General features: G+C 36.0%; 1 protein-coding gene across 1 annotated transcript in view; it reads right to left on the bottom strand.

The window, feature by feature from the left end:
- Positions 1–8,112: 8,112 nt before the first annotated feature.
- LOC140003086 (uncharacterized) overlaps positions 8,113–19,053 on the bottom strand; it is a 35,975-nt gene continuing 25,034 nt past the window's right edge. The window contains exons 13-22 of the mRNA XM_072041885.1: positions 17,295–17,348; positions 16,247–16,354; positions 15,640–15,693; positions 15,515–15,550; positions 15,354–15,407; positions 14,367–14,616; positions 12,167–12,279; positions 11,290–11,358; positions 10,392–10,625; positions 8,113–9,863 (exon numbers count right to left, since the gene is read on the bottom strand). Of these exons, the coding sequence (XP_071897986.1) occupies positions 9,717–9,863; positions 10,392–10,625; positions 11,290–11,358; positions 12,167–12,279; positions 14,367–14,616; positions 15,354–15,407; positions 15,515–15,550; positions 15,640–15,693; positions 16,247–16,354; positions 17,295–17,348 (1,119 nt within the window). The 3' untranslated portion in view covers positions 8,113–9,716. The remainder of the gene's footprint in view (positions 9,864–10,391; positions 10,626–11,289; positions 11,359–12,166; positions 12,280–14,366; positions 14,617–15,353; positions 15,408–15,514; positions 15,551–15,639; positions 15,694–16,246; positions 16,355–17,294; positions 17,349–19,053) is intronic.

Here is a 19,053-nt window from a genome sequence, read left to right as displayed (position 1 = left end):
CTGAATCAGAAGAAATATGTGCGAGGGGTTAGTATTTTAATGGAAAAAAACTCCAAGAAACAGCTGCTAAAAGGCTGTTTGAAGTTATGGATCATAAATTAATCCTCTGATTTGTTAAGGAAGCACAGTGACAGTTTCCTAATTAATTGATCTGATTGTTCCGAAGGGTGCTGGATTCCTTGTATTCACAAGAGTCTCTGAATAGGAAAAACCTAATTCCTGGCTCTAAAAGAGAGTGGACTCCCAACAAAAAGAAAAGCTCCTTTACTTGTGGCACCTGTGGCAGCTGATGACACAGCATGCCAAGTTGATAATCACAGACTGATTAAAGAAAGCATTCCCAGGGTTCTATAATGAGAATCAAGTGAAAACATCAGAAAACAGTTTTGAGTTTTAGAACTTTCCTTTCCTAATACAATCTGGTAGTTATCTTGACCACCTTCTAGCTATTAAGTTTACTCAAATGCTAGTCACCTATTGTAACTGCTACTGAAAAAACGCTGATGAATAACTTCTACAAATTTGTGATATTTCTTGGCAAGTGAAAAATGTTAACATGAAAAAGCTGACAAATTTTTATGAGTCTAGAAATGCATTTCTGAAGAAAAGGATCAAAGTTTTCCCAGAAGTTTGCCTTTAAGAAGTCAAAAAGTTTAAAGATATTTACTTAAACCAGAAAGCTTTGCATGTGTTTTGCTTGTAAATAAAGGATAGTATAGCACAAAAGAAGTTTATTTAAACTATGCATACAAATTTGTATGAATGCCAGTTGGATTCAATTTATTCTGAGTTAATTTGAATTAACTTGATGGGTCTTTTGACACAAGCTGTACTGACTAATTGTTGCTTATTTGGGTAAGCTGTATCACTGAGCATGGCAATCAAAAGCTCAGCCAGATGTTCATATTTTCTTTGATTGCCCACAGACTTACGTTTGAAGAAAAGTCAATCAGCAAAATGATTCTTCTTAGCATCTGTCAAGGTATGGATCGCATTACTGTAATGGCATTTGAAATAAGCAGAATGTCTCTGATTCCCCTTTCACTTACCTTGGCATCAGCCTTCAGCAGTTCTCTGAAGTCTTGGTTTAATATTATCATAAAACATGGAAATAATGTGATATTAGACCAGATTTCTTTATCTTTATAAGTAGCTGATATCAGTACAGTGAAGAGTGAATATACTTTTATTCTTGTATGTACTCCTTGTGAATCACTCCTATAAAAGTATCTTTTATATGTTTTACACCGGTATGTATTTATGATGAGTTACTAACTATGTTTTCCAAACATCAACTAAAATCTTTTAATAAGCTGAAAAAAATGAAATGTATTACATCATTGTGTAGGAAACCTAAGCTTGCTGAAGTAGTTTCTTTAGATTTACATTGAAAGTTTTGGAGAAATATACACCAAGCTTTATATTTATAACACAAGCAATATTTTCAATTCAATAATGTTTTCATGAGAGCATACTAGAGAATTGTGTTTTTGTTTGTTTGTTTTTTCCTCCTTCTTGCATATTTTTTTCAGTAATTCTGAAAGCACCTAACCAATGTAGATTTTGCATTTTTAGGAGGGATACAGCTCAAAGCTATCTTAACTTTTTTCTTCTTTCCTTCCTAGGTGCTTAAAATGTGTGCTTGCATTTTCTGAATAACTAGATTCTAGTTCATTAAGAGTAAGATTTTTTTTTTTCTGCAGTTCATGTAAGAACAGTTGTAATATGTAACACGTAACAGGAATTCATGTTTTACAAATGTGTTAATGTAAATTATGCATGGTCTGGAGTCCTCTCCTGCTCTGTCATGTTTTAATTTACAATCCCTACCTGCCTTTCTGGCAGCCAGATACTTTAAGCAAGAATTATCATTTCGTGTCTCTCTTCAGGATAACCTTCACCTAAGACAATTCATAGCTAAGGGAAATGAGAGTCCAGAGCATACCATATCCATTAATTTATTGCTTGTCTATGGGTAGAACTGGTGCAGATCTCTTACTTTGTTGTATGTGTTACACCGAAATGTCCTAAAAGTGTGAATTTAGAAGAATCCTTGTCATGATCCTTAAAGTTGAGGGACGGTGGACAGATGATTGCTTATTCTCAAACATCTCTCTTAAAAGCTGTGATGAAATGTCATTTGATTTCAGAAGTGCAAAAGCAGACCTGTGAACAATAACTGGACTGTGTGCTTTTTCTTCCGTTTGAGTAATGAATTCTGTACTTCTATTTCACACTGTTTAATGGTGTCATGTCAAAAAGATGAATTTAACATGACAGGTCAAGATAATAGGGGAAGGATTCTGGAAGCATTATAATGGGTTATGAGCTCCAGCAGCAATTAATTTTGGGGTTGAGTTTACTGAAGGAAGCTCCCAGGCTATCACAAAACCCTGAATGTAGCTTAGTTTTCAATCAAAGCTTTCAGAGGAAGAGATTACATGAAACAGGAGCTACCACATTCACCACAAAACTGATTAATCTGATTCATGTCTCCATGGAGGACTTTTCAGTGGAAACGTCTTTAAACTGTTTCAAAACTAATGACACAACTTTCTGTTGAGTTTATGCAGAGTTGTTTAAATACTTGTTAGTATTTGCATACCTGCTGTCAGAGGTCACACAGCTACGGAGGCTTTGCAGAAGTGTGCAGCCTTTTCTACCACAGAAAGACCTAGGTAAAGGATTAATCTTAAAATTACTAATTACTCCTTTTTTTTTTTTTTTTTTTTTTTTTCCACCTTTACTTTTAAAAAAGGTTTCTTGTGTTCATAGACAAGCCACAGATAGATGCTAACTCATGGGCTGCATGTCATTTGTTTGACGTGATAGGGGAGAAAACACAAGTGTGAGAGGTGCCACTGACCTCTGTGTGCCATGGGCAGCAAAGTAAGACTTGAAGGGAGGAAAAGAACCCTGCGAAATAACATCAGGATCACGGGTAAGAGGGAATTGGGGTGCATCTCTTTTACTCACACACCCCTGCACGCGCGGGGGCTCAGAAATTACCTCACAAGCCTTAAAGCTGTCGCCCCTGAGGCGAGCCCAGCCCCTTGCCGTGAAGCGGTGCAGACGAGGAGCCGGTAGGCGCCCTCTGGCGGCGGCTAACGGCCCTAACGGCCCCGGCTAACGGTCCTAACGGTCCCAACGGTCCCGCGGTTTTTACCTCCACGTAAAGTGAATTTTTTAGGAGTTCTATCCGAGTTACCGAAGCCTTGCTGTGAACAGGCTTTGCAAAAGTACCTCGGTGTCTTTGCTTCCTCAGAGTTGTGTGTCTCGTTAGGGTTAAACGTATCATTTCAGATACCATCGCAGCTGAGTTCTGCTTGGGTACTGTGTATCCAAATTTGCTGTATATCTATATGAAGTATTTATCGTTGTGCATATTAAGAAGGTTTTAACTAACTGCATGTGTATGTTTCAGCCTTCAGCTTGGCTTTCAGATTTGTGATTTTGCTTTCATTTTACTTTTATAGTAGATAATTCTAACTTACTCATTAAATTTAATGAGTAATCACAGTGGCTAGCTGCTGTTTCTCCATGGTACGCTTGTGCATACAGTCATCAGAAAGATTATGCAAAACATGAGAAATGAATGCACACATGCAGAACTCATAATGATTTGAAATAGTAAAGAATCATTTAATCGGGAAATTTTTCAGGTTCATGTGTACTTTTTCTTTTTTTTTTTTTTTTTTTAATTATAATTTACTGCTTTCTCCAGGGAAATTTTCACACAAAGATGCGACACTAGATCAAATGTGGTTCCTCAAGATATTACGGCTTTGTTTTGAAGCTGATGTGGTTCCATGTGGTTAAATGGACCAACTTTTAGGAGGAGGTTTCACAGTCATCAGCATGAACCCTGTTGTTTTCATCTGACTTTGTTGCAGAGACAGTTCTCAGATAGAGTAGCCCTGCCTGACCCACCTGCATCTCTGGTAAAACACAGGCAATGAAAAAGGCTGCTTAATTTCTGTTCCTAATGTAGATATGTGGATTACTCAGATTAGTTTTATGCTTTATGTGTCTGGTAGCACGTTAATGTCGCTCTGCGTAGATTTCCAAGTCTTCTCTTCCTCCCTTATTTTCCTCTCTTCCAAGTACCTGACCTTAAAAGTTAAGCCTCTCGTCCTCCATTTTAGATGCCCTGTGCTTTTCAGTAACACCATAAAATTGGCTGCTCCATGGGAATAAAGAGCTCTGACGAGGGAAAAAGCTGAGGGAATGCTAGAGGTGAACTTAGAAAGGGAAGGAGAGGAAAGCAAGGGACAGACAGGCTCCTGCAGACATTTGTGACACCATGTTTCCCACAGAGGTCTGTGATGGTTGCTACTCCTTTTAGGTGTGGTTGTTATGTATCAGTTTTGCTGCTACCTCCTAACTAGGTGGCAGGTGCACCTTTCTGCTTCATAATGACTGCGAGAAGCAAACCTTGACCGCTGCTGTACACCAGAAATCACATAAGATGCTCCCAGATAGGGCCATGATTTCTCACCCTGTAACCCAGGTTTGAGGAGAGGAGGGAGCCAAGTCCTGCTAACATCATTCATTCTGTTGTACATGGAGAACTATTTTTGCTTGGTTTTGTTGTACCTTTTATATAGACCCTTATTTAACTGTCAATACTGTACTCCTGTCCCCTTGTGACAATATTTGAGAGAAGGAAGCTCTTATGTCAGTAAAAATAATTCTAAACCTTTCTACTTTTCATGCACTTACCTTAGCTGTTTTAATGAATGGTGCCTGCTACAGAAGTCATTCAAGTCAGTGCTAATGATCTGCGTGACTTCACTTGCCTTTCTGTATAAGATTCTGAGTAAAGTAACAAATAGTAAATCAGTATGTTGGTTTCAGAAACAGTAACTATTAGAATGGTGTCTGTGATCCTGAGCTCTGTTGACAATCTCAACGTTTAGTAAATATTTCCCAGTTAAAAACTCAGGTTTGTGGCTCTACTCTATATTTATTTTGCTCTGGGAGGTACAGAGTTTGGAGGCTGGGCCCCTGCAAGCCACGCACACAGCATCAGGGCCTAGTGCTGTTACAGAACTTGCTGTGCTGTGACTTGAGTATCTCTGTGTATGAAGTATTTTAGAGTGAGATGGGAACTGAACAGGAGTCTTTGGTGTTCTTACCTTGTCACTGGGATGGCCTTGGGGCTCTGGACAGCTTTGTTGTTCCAGCCCTGTGGACTTGGAAAGATTCTTTTAATTATCTGTTACCTCCTCACTACAGTGAAAACACAGCAGAAGATCTAGTTTAGAGAACTGAGACTAGAGCAAAAATGTTTTTCTTCTTGCAAAGAATTTTGCTGACCATCACATAAGGCACATAGCGAACACAGAATCAGTAGATGGCTTTGCATGCTGTAAAATAATTCTGACGAGTACTTACATTTTTCATCTTTGATGTATGCAGAGGGAGACATGATAAATGTTCCAGCAGCTATTCTGTTTACTGTATCATTTGAAGAGTGCTTAATTTCCCATTTTCTTGTTATCTATTGAGGGCTTGTTGACAGTGTTTATGGCAGATATTTTTTGTTTCAGAATCATGGAGGAGGTTGAGTCTCCATGCCGAGTCTTCAGTTGCTCTGAAAATACGAGCTGAGTATGAGAAAAAGTGGTAACATTAGTCACTTGGGTGTATAAGGACTGAGAATCAGAAAATTGGAAGCTACTACCCTTATTAGATTGTAATATCTCATGAAATATATATTAGACGTTGAAAGGCAAAGAAGTGGTCAGCATTATCCACCATAATGCAAATTAACAAAAAGTGATGAAAGGAAATCTGATAACAGGATTGAGGTTTTTACTGGAGAATGAGCTCTGGTCTGAACAGAACAAATGGCATGAATAAATGATGGCATGGCACAACCAGGAGAGGGAAAACATACATTGACTGCTTATTTGCATACTTTATCATAACCAATTGACTGGTCCTTGATTTCTTGGTCATCTGCAATTTATAGAAATTATGTTTTAGTAGTGCATAATGTAATTGAGGCAAATTGGATCAACCAAATTTTAATTTTCATCTGTGGTTTAATCACTGGACTAGTTCGGTTTTGTTATGCTTCAGCAAGATTTAGCTATGATGTCATTGTGATGTTTTTGTTTAAAATAAATAAATAAATAAATCTTAGACCATACCAGGAATCAGTGAAGACAGTTAGATCCCAGTCCTGATGCTGAATCCTTAATCCTGTCTGTCTTACTGAAGTTAGCTGTGTTTTGATGAGGATAATGTCTCTCCACCTTTGGGAAACTGGAAACAAAGTCAGGGTCTGGCAAAAGTCTTGACAGAACCTAGACAAAATATGTCCATGGTAGTATTGTGGGCTTGGGTGGCAAAAGTCTTGACAGAACCTAGACAAAATATGTCCATGGTAGTATTGTGGGCTTTGGCTTCATCCTGTCATTAGAACAGAGCCTTCATTCTCATAGCTGAGAAGAAAAAAAAAGCCCAATTTTGGCTAAAGCAGCACATCTGCATGTCTATATGTTTGCAGCCTTCTTCACTGTAATAATCTTTGATGTCCTTACTGAAAAAAAAAAAAAAAAGGAAAAAGAAAGAGTGTATAGCTTTAGAGCAGCCTACTTCTTTGCAGTATTCTTGGCATTGCTTTTTACCAAATCAACAATGAGACTTTTTGATAATTTATATGCCTAGAAATGGAGCACAAATATTAATGGTTTGGGGTAAATATAGTAGATATGACATTCAATATCCTGTCTTTTTCATTTTCAAGTTATTTTTGGTGTCTCATATCATAGTGGATGTTCATTCACAAGAAAATGTGTGTGTATAATAGAAAATCAGTTGCTATCATGGCATCTCCTACTAGTCATTAGCACATGAAGCTCTATTTTGTAATTAACAAGGTTGTCTCTGGGGGGAGGAGTCTTAAGTAAATAATTGTGCTCGCTTTTTAAGAGAGATTATAGCTTTTTATTTCACAAGATGATTATTGGTCTTAGGCATAATGACTGCCTGTTTAGAGTGAAAAGATTAATTGAATTTTAGGAAGTTTTACAGGAGATGTGCTGATCATGATGAGTTGATATTTTCCTATTCTGGATAAGGAAGAAGAAAGAGAGAGAAAGAGAAGCAGCTTTACGTCTAAATACAGGACAGTTTATACTTCTACAGGCATGGCTTGTCTTTTAGATCTCCATCATGTGTCAATGTTATGCTGGACAGAACATTGCCCCCGTCCGTAATTTTGTTTGTTGGCTTGAGGGTGCTGTGTGTCTACTTGCTGCATTTCCATGCAACATTACAGTGACATACTTGTTTGCAGTGAGGAAAATGTATGCCGTCTCCACTATGGCTTTTCTCTGTTTAAAGAGAGGCTCAAAGCAGCCTAAAGCAATACGTTCCAGTCTGGTCTGCGGTAGCATGAAACCTCAAGATCACAGAACATCCAATTTCTGTTTAGTTAGCTTCTAGAGGTAAAGTCCAGCTGTCATGTATTTCTGTGATTAAACAGGTTTTTCACTTGAAGTGTGAAAAAAATTGATCCTTATTTTCTTATAGGCTTGCTTGAAAACGGAATTTAACTTGTGTAGTCCCAGGTGACATAAGTCATGTCTCTACCTTGGACTCCTCACCAGTTCTGCTTGAGCTAGCTAAAAGAAAGTACAGGAGATGTGTTGCAGTATGTTCTAGGTCATGGTCTAGTTCTTGTCTTCTGTTTCCCATCAATAAATAGGGTCATTGGTCTACCGTGTGGGAGCCTATAGGGATAAGAATAAGATGATGAAGCACTCAGACACTGTAGCTTGCAAGACAGTGTCTGGGTAAAGAAGTTCAGGATTCGGTCTTGCATAAGACTTTTGATAGTACTGCATGGATTTGTAGCTGCAGCGGTCAGCATTAAGTAAATGTGAAGTTAGATAGATCAGCCCCTGCTGTGTACTGCCAATAAATAGCAGGATCAGTATCTCCTCTGGTAACATTTCTTGTCCTAGCACTATTGCTCGGTACCTGGCAGGATATGCAGTAAGATTGTTTTTTTTGAGGCTGGATGGTCTGGAAGCAGAGTGAAGTTACAGTAACGAGAGTGGGTGAGGTCTGGACAATGAAAAGAAAAAGAATGGCCAATCCAGGTAGACAAGACTTGATTTTATTAATAAAATTTGTATTTTCCTCTTTGAGGTGACAGTTACAAACTTTGGTTCAAAAATAAAAGAAAATATGAACAGCAAGAAGTTGACCTTTGAAATCTCACTTTTACATGTATAAACGTGCATGAGAAAGAACCAGTTGGAAATGAGCCAGCAGAAGCTAGTACTATTTAATTTAACAATTTATAAGAAATAGAAACAAACATTTATTTTCAAGTCTTACATATATTATGAAAAATAATTACAAAAGGATTTGTGTTGCAAAGTTAAAATGTAATTTCTACTTACAGCTACCTGAATAAAATATTCAGAGGGAAGGCCAAACCAACTTTTTGGGTGAGATTTAAGAGCTAATGGTAGCAGTTCGGGTCAAAGACAGCTTTGTAGGAAGCAGTCCCCTATGTGTTGCTTAGCAACTATGTAGAATCACATGACCTAGACATATTGCATCCCTGGTCCTCAGTTGAAATAACAGGAAAAAATAATTCATATTAATGGGACAGGCAAATATTGTATAGGACCATTCTGTGGAACTTCTAGTATCCAGTTCAAGAAGCAAACATCCATTATTGCTTACATAAAAATCTAAGTAAACACTGCAAGAAATCCATAAGTAACTGTTTTGAATCCAGTTTTAATACTTATGCAGACCAAATAAGCACAATGGAAACAAAATCAGATGAGAAACGTTAAGAAAAAAAAAAAAAGAAAGCTATATGAATGATTTAATTCATACAGATTTTAACAGAAATTTTTTGTTTATTTTTTTTTCTTACTTGTTTCCCCTACCCAAAAATATAAACTTGTTTATTTTAGGTATATACAGGATTCTTATGAAATTCTGGAATTAGAAAAGAAAAAAACGTCAGAGGTATAGCACCATGGAACACAGCACCTTTGAGAGTGCTTTCATTATTGAAATTCATCATCACGGAGTAATATCAGCAGAAAAGGGATTTGAGTGTGCTGCTCAAGATCTTCCAGTTTTGCCACCTTAAGTTTTTTTGGCGACTTCAAATAACAAAGCTCTTCAACAAAAATATATACAAAGGGATTTTATTATTAATCAAAAATGGAATTGGCTTCACTGGCAATTACATCTTTATTTTTTCAGAATACATACACGGTATTGACAATGTAGTTTTGTAATTATAAAATAAGAGCCAGATGCAATTCAGAGACACATGCAAGTTTTGGAAATGGACAGAGAAATAACAGTATAGTACTGTACATAGAATAATTACAATTTATTAAACACTTTCATAACACCTCTGTTGTAATCGAAGGAGCACCATGTCTTTTTTTTTTTTTTTTTTTTTTTTTTACAGCACCAAAAGAATTCAAAGGGTGGTGTTGATAAAGTGAGCTCTATGTTGTCTGTCTGTGCCACAGCATTCTTGCAAAGTTAGTTTAAGTCATGTGATTCTGGCCCTACGAGGGCAACAATAACTTTCTAGATGAGACACACATACACAGCAAGACATTTTCTATGCCATCCTTATTCAAAACTTGCATGTGGCAGGAAGTGGGTTGGTAGCACCAAAGTGCAACATTTTTGTTGATTTGATCTTTGTCTTAAGTTTAACCAAGGAAGCAGACAGGACCAACCTCAAATCCAAACTTTTGGTTCTGATCACCAAAGTCATTGATCATCACATCAACTATAGGCACTTGGTCTATTTTGGGTGTGTTGATTTCAATCACGGTCTTTCCATAGCCCTTTCTTGACTGTTAAAAAAAAAAGTAAAAAAAAAAAAAAAAGCAAATGGTTATATATCAGAGGAGTAAACATGCTGTAGCTCTCCACACTGTACCTCTGTAGTGTGGAATTAATAAACGATTACCTTTCATGCATCAGATGATACAAACTGTAAAGTTTATATTTTCATAGGATTTTATTTATAACGTAAATATATTTTCCTCATGGACTGCCCCCTCTTGTTATGCTAGTTTGCTTTTAATATTGTGGTCATACTAGCAAATAGTCTAGTTTCAGCACATTGGTGCTGACAGCCTGTATTCATGCCAGGTTTGTTCCATTTCTGTTGCTTGGCTTACAAAAATAATAATGACTTTTGTTCATATATAAAAATTGAATAAGTGAACTGCAATTAAAAACTACTAAAAGGTAGTCTATTAAAAATAAAGCCTTTAGAAAGCTTTTTGTCAGGGGAAAGCTGTAAAATAAATGAATGTTTGATTTCTATTTTAATCAAAAGGTTGGTTTTGTAAAGAATATTCTGAACGTCTACTTACTGCACAGCCATCATGAAGCGCTTTGATGTACGGATTGTTGTCGTAAGACATCTCTTCATCATTTGATCCTAAGAACCTTAGTGCTTTGTCATAGCTGTCAGAAGATGCATCATGCCAAGCTACGGACTGATGACAATTGTAAGTGAAGTTTTGTCTGGCAGAGGCACTCAGTAGTTTAAGGAATGTCATTTGGACCATATTAATGGAATTGCCTTCAACATCCAAATAGGAAAGCTGGAAAATAGAAGAATTCACATGAACATTTATTTGTTCCCTTTGTTAAAATGCAAAACAAAATTATTTTTGACAGAAGAACCACATAACTGTCCTTAATAAAAAGTAAACCGACACATATCATTTTATGGGGTTTTTAAGTTCAATGAAGCTATGACTCTGTAGTTCATGTCATAGCAATATATTTAGGACGAAGAACTATATATTTTAGCTTTGTTCTAATGGGCAAGACAGAGAACTACCCCTATATAGCGAAAAACAGCAGAATCTCTTTGGGAATCTGTTTTTAGTTAATTATAAAGTTATGTCAGCCTGCAGGCTCATTTTTGCATATTCAGTATATTTCCAGTTATTTAGACTGAAGCACGGGATTTGTGCTGCAGCTGCTTTACTTAGGTTCAGTGGTAATGTGTGGTCTGCCAGAAGCCAGATCACACTGTCAGCTGGGTGGGTGAGTACCGGGATTGTTGTGTGTTTGCTGCACAGTGGCAGGTGCCTGCTGTCCAGTGGCAAGAGGCCATGTAACTGCTACAATATCTAGGGCAAAAGAGCTGGAGCTGAGAAGTATTAAGTTTCTTATTGTTTATATTTGATCCTGCCATTGATTTTGAAGGATTTTTGATACTTGATTTGTGAAAAACTGGATGCTGTAATGGCCACTTACAAGTTTGCCCCGCTTAAATTCACTAAACCAAGATCCTGGATTCTCCTTTGGCCATGATGAAATTCTAACCTGTGTGGTAAAACAGTGGAAATATAGATATTTAGAACATATGTTAACAGATAAGTTTTTTAATTACCTGGGACAAATTTCACATAAGATAGTAAAGAATGGTTCTTTCTGAGTTCTCAGCCTCTGTAAAAACACTAAAATAGGATGTTTTTCTGGTATAGAATGCCTTCAGATTAGTGACTTTAAATGGAATCCAAGGTGATAGCTTATAAAGAGGGAGAATTCTGTTTAAAGGAGACACTGTTGTCATCTGATAAGATTCAGGTAAATTGTTAGTGTAAATTGTTCCTGTGAAGAGTGTCTACAGTAGAGTTTTCACTGGTGTTGATTCTGATAGATCTATCTCATTTGGATAAGCTTTTAGAAAGCCTTCCTCTATACCATATACCACTCAGGGGTAATTTATACCAATGACAGAGGACACTGTTTATATACAGCGTTCTACATATACTTATAAATGAATAGATATAAATGAACTCACAAAAGAAACATAGTAAGAGTTTAACTTTTATGTGACAAACTCTAGATTATGCATTTCAACCTGTCACCCAGCTAGGCTACATTATGTAATGCAGCGGAAGGTTAGCAAACAGGTGCACAAAAGCTCTATTTAAGCAAAAGAGTAGAAATGCTGTTTGTCAACTCAGTGTACCATTTTACTGCTTCATTCAAATTTATGCAAATTTAAATGTAATCAGAAAGACAGTTATATGAAAATGTGACAATGTAATTATCCTGTTTAGTTCAACATTGCAATAGTATAGTAGGATATGTCAACAGCCAACTGAAAACACAGATTGGTACTTACTCCTTCAGATTTCTTATCTGGGTAGATGCAAGTTTCCCCACCTGCTGTGAAATTGCAGTACACTTTGAAGGAGTCTCCAGAACAGCCCTGGTTAGGATCAATCCAGTATTCCCCTAAAACATAAAGAGAAGATTTGCCTTTGATCATAAAAATGGTATTTGGAAGATTGTAGTCAGATTTTACTACCTAATAGCCCTCCAGAGAATATGGTGAAGTTATCTGAATGATGTGAAAGCAACCTGTTCTTTTCAAAGAATCACAGAATGGTTGAAGTTCGAAGGGACCTTTGGAGGTCATCTGATCCAAACCCCTGTTCAAGCAGGCTGCCCAGGAACGCATCCAGGTGGCTTTATAATATCTCTAAGGAGGGACACTCCACAATCTTCCTGAGCAAGTCACCTTCAGTATTGGTCAGTCATCATCACAGGAAAGAAGTGCTTCGTGATTCTTTGATGGAACCTCCTACATTTGTGGTTTGTTGCTGCTGCTGTTTATGGAATATAACACCAGGATCAAAGTCTACTTTTATCTAACTCCTTTTGTTTCCTTCCTTCCCTTTCATTCCTTCTGTTCCCTTCCTTCTTTTCCCTTTCCTTCTCTCTCTCTGCTTCTCTCTTATTAACTGTTTTTGTCTCAAGCCACAGGTTTTCTGATTTTTGCCCTTTCAATTCTCATCTAGCCAGGTGGAAGGGGGCAGTGAGCAATCTGCTGTGTGGTTCATAGCTGCTTGCAAGGGTTAAACCACAACAGATTGGTATGATTGAGGATTCCGGCCCTAGAATGCTAGGGCAAGTAAAGGCTGGGGATGAAAGAGAGGTGCAGTCAATCTGAGGTCCATTTAAAATCAGCACATTTTAAAATCCACTATTCTAATTATAACGATGATTTCTGTGATGTGGATCCTTATCTCCAGATAGTTTCACAGCAGGAAAGCAAAGATTTTCTGACACTAATGTTCTAATCGACTTTCAGGCAAATAGTAGAGGTTTTGAAGAGGCATGACAAATCCTTTTACTGGTTCTGTATTCTGAATACAGAGCATAGAAAAATCATTTATCATATTTTTAAAATTCTATTTATTCAGGCTGTATTTATTGAAAACAGTCTTTCCTACATGCAAGCCTTGCCCATGCAGAATTTTGTATTTTAATGACTGCATTTACTTTTATTTTAACCAGAATAAAATTCCTTTGATTTGAAGAAAGCTCCAAACAATAAGCAAATACTGTTAAATGAAGAAGACAAACGTGTTTTATAAAAACCATTCATTATTACAGAGGTATTGAATTGTAAAATATGTACTTTTTATATAGCGCACACACTGCTTAACTACTCCTCAAGGCAACCATCTGTTTTTATCTATCTAGAGTGAAAACAACAGAGTATTATTAAGCTGTCAAAATCTATTTTTTCTCCCATTTAAAAACAGAAAAATATTGCTCTGAACTGGGAAAAAATATCCATTGCAATAGAAAAAAAGTATGAAAGCTTGAAAATTGTGTGAAGGTTGGCTTTCATTGAAAACTTTTCCAAAGGGGGTAAATTCAGTTATAAAAAAAAGAAAACAGAATATAATGAAAAACAGTCCTTCAGAGCACAGTGAATTCACACTATTCTGCATTTTTTTATGCTAGTGCTTAGTAGCATTAAACAGTACTAGAGAAACTTGAATGTCCATTTGCTGAATGACATGGAACTAACAGAGGCCATTCTGGACTGAATTATTGTTTCTAAGGATAAAAGAGTAGTAACTTCTTGAGAGTATAATATCTGTGCTGCTTCCTATATTATACTAAGCAGTTGCTAAAATAATTGTCATTTCTTTTAAAAACTAGAATCTATGCAGTATGTCAGTATGCTGACATTTGTGATTTTACTTTCATTGATCTAAATGGCATCAATCTTTTATTCCTCTCCCGTTTAGATAATTCTGGAAATGCAAGGCCTACCTTCCTGAACAATCTTTTTTTTTTTTTTTTCTGGTTTTGTATTTAAAGAATAACGGCTGTTACCAACAGAACATATCTATACTCACATTTTATAAACAGAACCCTTTTATACCTGCAAAAATGGATTTAGTGACACTGTATTTATTGAGCAACTATATTAACCATCTATCAATAATTAATAATTCTGCCAAAGTATCATAGCAGATCATAACTTCAGCCTTGTTTGCCTTCATCATGCAATATTAACATACCGTCTGGGAAGTCTGGGTGGCAGAGTTGCAAGTCTTTGCAAGTTCGGGCTGGGTTGTTCTGAGTGCCCATTGGATACTTCATGTGTTCAATGTCTTGTTTCAGTGAATTCAATGAACCAAATATCTCTTCCATGCCATCGGAATAATCCAGAATGTTATCACCAGCATCAGACACCATATAATCAGGAGATCTTCTAGTCTTTTTAGGTGACTGGATTGGCAGTGGCTGGATTACCTCACCTGGAGGACCCTGAATGGAAAACATATGTTTACCGTTTCTGTTGGTTTTCCAGATGTGTAAATACACAGAGGAAGACGAAAGAACATGACATGAAGATGCTTTGAACAGAGCTTCTACAATTTATTTATTTTACTTATTTCATTCATATTTATGCCAAAACAGATCGTGGCAGACCAAAACATTGTTTTGCTCTAAACTCATCCCACTCCATTGCTGTTTGGGGAAGAGTATGTTGCCCTCATGCAAGTGAAGAACTCATTTGTGATTGCCTTTTCATCCCCAGCAATTACCTGAAGCAGAGGCATAGCCTATAGCGAACAAAACTGTGGGTGTTCCCTATGATAAAATTTTAAAATTCCACTTGGGGTCTATAAAGCAGTACTTCATTTCAGAAAATTGAAACAATTCATTCAGATTTTGACTGTTTTCATTTTAGATTTTTATGCTATGGAGAAGAAGTAGTAGAAACAGGAGAGTATTAACAGCAGGAAACTGAAATCATTCTGTTTTCTGTGCTTCCATATGATACATTAAATCATCATTGCATTTTTTATTATTTCTAATGGATTTTTTTCAGAGCAGACAATGTATTTATATGTGTGGTGGATTTCTGTTTCCTGACAAATTTATTTTCAAACAATCATTAATATGTTCCTTATCTGCAAGTTCACAAGTGTTGTTTTCAAAGCCTGTCAAAACAGGTCATGTCAGTACAATGTGCTTTTATGTCAAGTAAGAGTTCTTACTGGAGGACCAGGTGGACCAGGTAAACCACTGTCACCCTTTTGACCAGCAGGGCCCTATAAAGGAATGAAAGAAATGTAATATTAACCATATTACATAATGTTAAAAAATAACACATGGAAATTAAGTACAAAGACAGAAAATATGGAGGAGAATTACTCACACTGGATCCTTTGGAACCTTTTGGACCTTGAGGACCCTATGGGGAAGAACATAGGCACATAGTTGGAGTATCTTCCACACAACATGTGAGTGTTTTGAACAGGAGGACTGGATGAAGTAACTTACAGGTAAACCAGGAGGACCAGGGGGTCCAAGTGGACCAGCAGGACCAGAAATTCCCTAAGAAAGAATAAGAGAATAAGTCCAGAAATACATTTTACATAGTAGACTGGATTCAGAAATGCATATGTATCAAAAAGGTAGTCCTAGTAAGTGTCCAGCCCTGGTGAGTTTTAATTTAGGCTATTCGCTAGTGTCCAAAATAGTCTTTGAAATATGATCTGACAGTTTGAGTTGCATATATTTGTTCTCATGCTCCAACATTTATAGTCACAACTCTGTTCACGTTCAGATCATCTTTGAAGCCTCAATTTTTACATAGAGGCTTAAAACATGACTTTATAACTAGGAGAAGAGAGGCTATTCTGGGTAGTACATAACAAGATTGGTGCTGTTAGTGTTATCTCATCCCTAACTTAGGTGTATGTTTCCTCCTCCTGAAATGCTCTATGACCTGGTTTTAAGTTGTATAGCTTCACTGTGTTTGTCCATTGTCTAGGAAAGCTTTAACCTCTAGGAGGAAAGTCTGGTGTTAAGTGTTTATAGTAACTTTATATGTCTCTTTCAAAAAAGACATGCATATAACTTGAATGAAAGCACATGTTTTACTTACTGCGTCACCCTTGGCTCCAGGAGACCCCTGTGGGCCAGGAAGACCCCTATCACCCTTTTCACCCTGTTCTCCTGGAGGTCCAATCAGGCCAATCAAACCAGGATGTCCCTAAACAAGATAGAAGAAAGAGTGAGAACTCAATATATATAAAGTAGATGTGCTTTGCAAACACACAAATTAAAACTTTCAAATGACATCACAGTTGCTAGTTATCAATTAACTTGAAAAAATTACTCTGTGAGCATATTAAATGTTAGTTGGCTTTTTAAGATTATTTGCAAGCTGTGAATGCTTATTCAGTGAAAGAGATCAAAGTGCACCATAGTCCTTTCTGAAACGGATGCAGAAATAATAATACCTATAGATACAGATTACATACCACCTTTTATATTTTGATACTTATAAGCATATTACAGAGTTGCACATTGGATTCCACAGGTAATAGAGCTGTATAAACAGCTGACCTAACCATATAAACAAAAATCATAATTCACAAGATATATTCATATCCTTTTCTCTATACGGTTCTTCCCTGATGAACAAGCAATCAATAAATTGTTGGGACTCTATTAGAAAATGGTATTCCAGATCTCTCGATCCATTATTTCAAAAAGAAAATATAGCTGAAAAATATTTGCATTTTGTTGTTATAAAATTAAATTCTCTAATAATTTTAATTTCCATTTATTTATTTATTTATTGTGAAACCAAAGGTTCTCTTTACATCAGTTTTTGGAGTTTTCATTGAAAGGAAAAAAATTTGTATGGTCATTAGATTACCATACAGGCAGTAATGTTTTTCTTTCTACATATCTCCAGGATATCAGATGTTACTGAAAACTTCACAATTACCACGAAAGCTATGGAAAGCTGATTGATAGATAGCTAAGGTTGTCTTGCTTTCTGATACAAAACAACAACAAGTAAAACAACAAACAAACAAACAAAACACCACAGCATTTCTTTCTCCTAATTTTATAGTCCTTTAGACTGGGCCAAAACAACAAAGGTACAAACAATGAATAAAAATATAGACATTCTCATATACCTTCTCTCCTTTAGAACCTGGATCTCCTTTCAGGCCAGGTAAGCCAGGTGGACCCTAAATAAAACAAGGGAAGAAATGTAAAAGTAAGTTTTTACATACTGCACAAATCATGTTTTCTTGAAATATTTTAAAGGCAGAGTAATTCAAACTGTGGAGGCATTCAGTGGTTGATGGCTGTGATTTAGGGCTCAAGATAATATTGATGTGTATGTTTAAAAAGGCATAAAGATGCTGCTGTAGCATTTAAATTTCTCTATAATTAGAAATCTATAAAGAAGGAAAAGGTCAATTAAATTTTTGAACTGCACTGAAAGCATTCAGTAAGCTATATGATATTCAAACATTTCAACTGAATTTTTGTTGATTAGCTTAATTTTGCTTGTGTTTACATGATATGCTTTATTTTTACTTCCACCTTAGTTGATGTACCTATCCAGACAGTAGTATGTATCTTCTCCAGTTTCTTATTTTAGCCCTTTATATCATAAGACAGTATAAAATATCCCTTGTTTTCTACCAGTTTACTACAGCTCAAAAATATTATTGCAGAATAAAAATCAGATTGTTTATAGTAACTGCTCCTCAATATTTTTTTTTGTTGGAGAACTACTTCATAGTTTGATTCCATACTTAAGGTATGGAATCATACCTTAAGAGGCTGAGAGTCTGATTAACAGGAAAAAAAAAAAAAAAGATTAAAAGTGAGAGTAATCCAGTTGACATTGGTGGTTTTATTTCTTTCAGATTTACAAGGGTTTTGACTTAACTGGTCCTGAGAAGGTAGACATGCTGTGGAACTATCAACATACTTAAATTAATCAATGATAATGGATCTGTAGACTACAAACTCTTCTAAAACACATGCTTAAGTAGAGTTCATCTATTTCCCCAATCATATGAGAATATTCGGCTACATAGTATGCACTTGTAGGGTATCCTGGAAGGATAGAAATGAATAAAATATTCACAGAGCAGTATTTCAGTAGGCTTTCAGAAGTTCAGAATTTCTACCAGTCATTAGTTTGAATTAATGTTTTGAATATGATGTTCAGAATTGCAATCAGTATTTCTGACGTTTTAGCCTCAGCTAACTTAAGGGGTCTTAATATTTTCCTGTCTCTAATAGCAATCCAACCTATGACCATATTAGATTTTTAATTCCTTGACACTGTTTAGGAATTTTAATTCAATATTCTAAAAACTTTTTATGTGGTGGAATATAAGAGAAACATTATGCCCTATTTTGCTACAACCATTTTCTAATTTTTAAAAAGTTAGACCCCTTGGAAGTTAGAAGATACCTAGAAAAAAATTAAAACTGATGACATAAAATTATAAGAGAATTATAAAATTTTATAAAATTTATAAAATTCACATAAAATTATAAGAGAATTTGATAGACAGTGTGTCATAAGCATGTACTTATATATATATATATTTATAGATCTTATAAATGATACAATAATATTGAATTTTGAATATTCTTGAATTACTGCTATACAGACACCATTCCAAGATATTTTCTGAGGTTCATATGAATAGCAATGATAGCTTTCTACAATTTGAACAGAATGAGGTGAAAAATTCAGGCTATGCAACGTATATGCAAGTACCAAAAAGATATTCATTTCTCAGAGGCTATTAATCTCACACTGAACATGTATGCATTAGGAGCTGAGCGCTAAACTAAGTCAGTATCTCATCACTATTAGTCTCCTGCTGGCAGTGGACATCTGTGAAGTTATGATATGGATAGCAG

Source organism: Anas platyrhynchos, chromosome 8 (assembly GCF_047663525.1).
Source record: "Anas platyrhynchos isolate ZD024472 breed Pekin duck chromosome 8, IASCAAS_PekinDuck_T2T, whole genome shotgun sequence".
Taxonomy (NCBI): Eukaryota; Metazoa; Chordata; class Aves; order Anseriformes; family Anatidae; genus Anas; species Anas platyrhynchos.
This window is presented reverse-complemented; position numbering and strand designations above follow the sequence as displayed.